The sequence below is a fragment of the Oreochromis aureus genome, linkage group 3 (genome assembly GCF_013358895.1).
Source record: "Oreochromis aureus strain Israel breed Guangdong linkage group 3, ZZ_aureus, whole genome shotgun sequence".
NCBI classification, from domain to species: Eukaryota; Metazoa; Chordata; class Actinopteri; order Cichliformes; family Cichlidae; genus Oreochromis; species Oreochromis aureus.
Genome location: NC_052944.1, coordinates 114,597,656 through 114,601,080, shown reverse-complemented (window position 1 = coordinate 114,601,080; position 3,425 = coordinate 114,597,656). Strand labels below are relative to the sequence as shown.

General features: G+C 38.5%; 1 protein-coding gene across 1 annotated transcript; it reads right to left on the bottom strand.

Annotated features, from left to right (window-relative positions):
- Positions 1-1,746: 1,746 nt before the first annotated feature.
- On the bottom strand, positions 1,747-3,201 carry LOC116332189 (GTPase IMAP family member 4-like). The gene is made up of 3 exons (XM_031755046.2): positions 2,757-3,201; positions 1,874-2,136; positions 1,747-1,785 (listed from the first exon to the last, which is right to left on the bottom strand). Exons 1-3 carry the CDS (start codon positions 3,199-3,201, stop codon positions 1,747-1,749), a joined length of 747 nt encoding a protein of 248 aa, XP_031610906.1.
- Positions 3,202-3,425: the final 224 nt, after the last annotated feature.

The following is a 3,425-nucleotide window of genomic DNA, read 5'->3' as shown; positions in this document are numbered from 1 at the left end:
TGAACCTGTGGAGGCTGAAACACTGTCCTGTCAAACATCTCCCCGTCACCACTCCACTTCTGTTAGCCTGTAAATGAACCCTGCTCAAACTGTTGTCGTTTGGAAAGACAACATTTCTGAAAGCACTGAAAGTTCTTCACATTTCTCTTCAGACACATCCTGGACAGGATGTGTCTGAATCGTAAAAAAAAACTACATTTCCGCGAAAATGACGTCACTTCCTTCCACGTATAGCTTTGCAAAAACTGCATAAAAAACGCTTGCAGCAACAAAAACATAATATTCCAGAAACACGCTTTGCCGATCCAATCAGCTGTTCATAACACTTCCTACGTTGAAATAGACGTCAGCGCGAACTATCGCATGTCCGCCAATACCTGCCCGAAACCGGAAGTGACGTCATTTTCGCGGAAATGTAGTTTTTTTTTTACTATCAGGGCCTCATGAGCCTATACTGGTGTTTTTAAAAGTTATCTCTGACTTTATGAGTTTATTTTGATGCACGTTGTTTTTTTTGCAAATTTGCACTATAATTTTTATTTTCGTTTTTCCTGCAGTATATAAAAATTGGTGTATCTGAAAAATAAAACTATGAAGACACTCAAAATAAATTTCCTGTGGTGGGAAACTATTTTGTGCAACTTTTTTGTATTTAGAGTTTTGAGGGATAAGCCTCTTAAATTTCTCTAACTAGAAATATATGTTAAAAAAACAAAAATGATTTTCAATTTTTTTGTAGTTTATTGCACTTTTTTGCAATTTATGTAATTATTATGCACTTGATGCATACATATTATTAAAATTTGGGCTATAATGGTTGTATTGATGTATAGCAACTTGAAATGCTCCCAAAAATGGCACTACAGCATGTAAAAATATAACATAAGCTCTGGCGGACTTGGTTCTATGGTAGGTCTTAAAGGGTTAAAACAGTCTGCCTGGGAACAACAAATTTTCTTCTTTACAAACTGTCAAGAGATATATTCTAAAGACACTTCTTCAGCGGAGAGTCAGAGAGTAGAAACACACATGCTGCAGTTTTTACTTGCAAGGGTGGTCACAGAGCGCTCACACCAGAGTGGGGGCCCTGTGATGTGCGCCCTCTGTTCTTGCACTTGTCTTTATTTACACAAAAGAAGAGTAATACAACATTAAATACATTTGTTCAGTGGAATGTTGATACGTAAGCATGTGCGTATGTGGTTGTGTATGTGTGTGCGGTTTGTGGGAAGCAGCTCCTTTTCCTGGTAGGGAGTGAAACTGCTTGTTCAACTCTTACTATCGCTGTGAGAAGAAACTGATAAGAAAAGAAACAGAACAAGTCTTATGGTGAACAATCAGTCGAAGTCATAAAAAAGTCATCATGCAGTATCCTATCACATGTAAACTTATATCATTAAAAGCTTATACTGGCTACTAAGTACAATTTTCTATTGACACAAACTGACTTTAGTTTCCTTTGTTTTGACTCAATATCAATCACCAAAGACTAAATACATCTGCAGCTTTGAGGGGTTTTGAGCTGAAGAGCTCAAGATTATCCGATTAATCTGATGATCAATAATCAATAATGCTTTGTAAAATTAAGGTTCTTTTAATAAGTAAAGATGATTCAGAGATGAACAATAAGAAAATACAACAATAATAACACAGTTATTGTATTATAGTTATAATAGTTGCAGATGAATCCGAATTCAAATCATTGTATTTTGCATGCATCATTTTGCAGAACCGTAACTACAGCAGTTAATACAGCTCCCACTGGACCCTCCCCTTTTTCCGCAGCTGTTTTAACAGCAGCAAGAGCAGCACAAACAGCAACAGTTATAACAGCTTTAATGAATGGGTTGTCTGTCTCTGCCTGTTTCCTTGCTTGTTGTAACTCAATTTTTGGATTTTCTGTTTTAAGTCGTTTCATTTCTTTTTGTATGGCTGCTAGAGACTCTTTAAACATGTTGCTGGTGTAGTATATGCTTTCATTTCTCCGAACCATGGTGTTGATCTTCTCCAGCAGCTCTCCAACCTGAGTGGGATCCTTTTGTCTGTTGTTAAAAACATGATATCCTCCTCCACACTGATGGATGAAGCTTTGGAGGGCTGAATTTCCACTGATTGCTGTTTCTACAGTAACTTCATCTGTCATGGTTCTGGGTCCGTTGGACCCAGTATTTTGAGTTCCTTATGTTTTGGTTTATTTTGCATGTTTGAGTGTGTTGGGGTTGTCTGGGGTTTTGATTATTTTGTGATATATTATATTACTGTGATTCTGGGTTTGGGTTTTTGTTCGCAGGTTTTATGTTCTCATGTATTGTGTGGGTTTAGTTCCATGTGTCTCTCAGTGTCGGGTCTGCGTCTTTGTGTAGTGATCTCTTGTTTCCCGTTTTATTATGAAGGTCTGCGTCTTAGGTGTATGGGTTCGGTTTTACCTCTTGTCTCGTCTTGTTAATTACTCCCAGCTGTGTCCACCACCTGTGTGTAATCTCCCTGTGTTTCTCTGTGTGTATTTAAGTCGCGTCTTCTGTCTTTGTAGTTGCTGCTTCGTCTGTGTTGTTTACCTCGGCTTCCCTGCGTCTCTTCATCCGTCCTCCCTGCATCTACGTTTCGGGTTTGTTTTGTTAGTTTGTCCAGTTTAGGTTTTCTTAGTTTCTAGTTCACCCTCGCCACCGCTGTTTGTATTTTCTTCTGTTAAATAAACTCACCTGCACCAGAGCTGCCGCATCTTGGGTCCTCCCTACTACTCCACACGTCTGCCACACCGGACGTGACATCATCAGCTTCCAGATCGTCTCCATGGGTGAGCAAGGCCAGAGTGTAATCTGCTGACTTTTGTCCGAACACCTTTTGAATGATTTTCACAGTTTCTTGTTCTTCTTTGGTGAATCTGTTTGGTTGGATCACAACCAGGAATACATGAGGACCAGGAGCAGATAATGAGATGCATCTAATAATCTCTCTCTTCACCTCATCTTCAGGTAGTATGGTGTCAAACAATCCTGGAGTATCAACTACAGCCAGGGTTTGACCTCCAAACTCTCCTCTTTCCTTCTGACACTCTGATGTCACAGAAGAAGCAGATGCTGTGGATTTAAAAGCTTTTTTTCCCAAGATGGTGTTTCCTGATGCACTCTTCCCAACTCCAGTTTTCCCAACAAGCACCATCCTGAGTTCTTTCTCTGCATCTGACAGAGATGACAAAGACATGGTTGGTGTTGTAAACAACTTCATGTTCAAGATCTTTATATATCAGTTTCTGGAAAATGTTTCAATGAGCTTTGTTTTTTTTATCACTGAAAACTGAAAAAAATGTTCATTTTAATTCAGCTTTGAGGTATTGATGTTTATAAACATGTATTTTAAAAATATTTTTAAAAATCATCATCAGCTTATTAAAAATGGATTGTAAAATTGTGCAGACTGGCAAGATG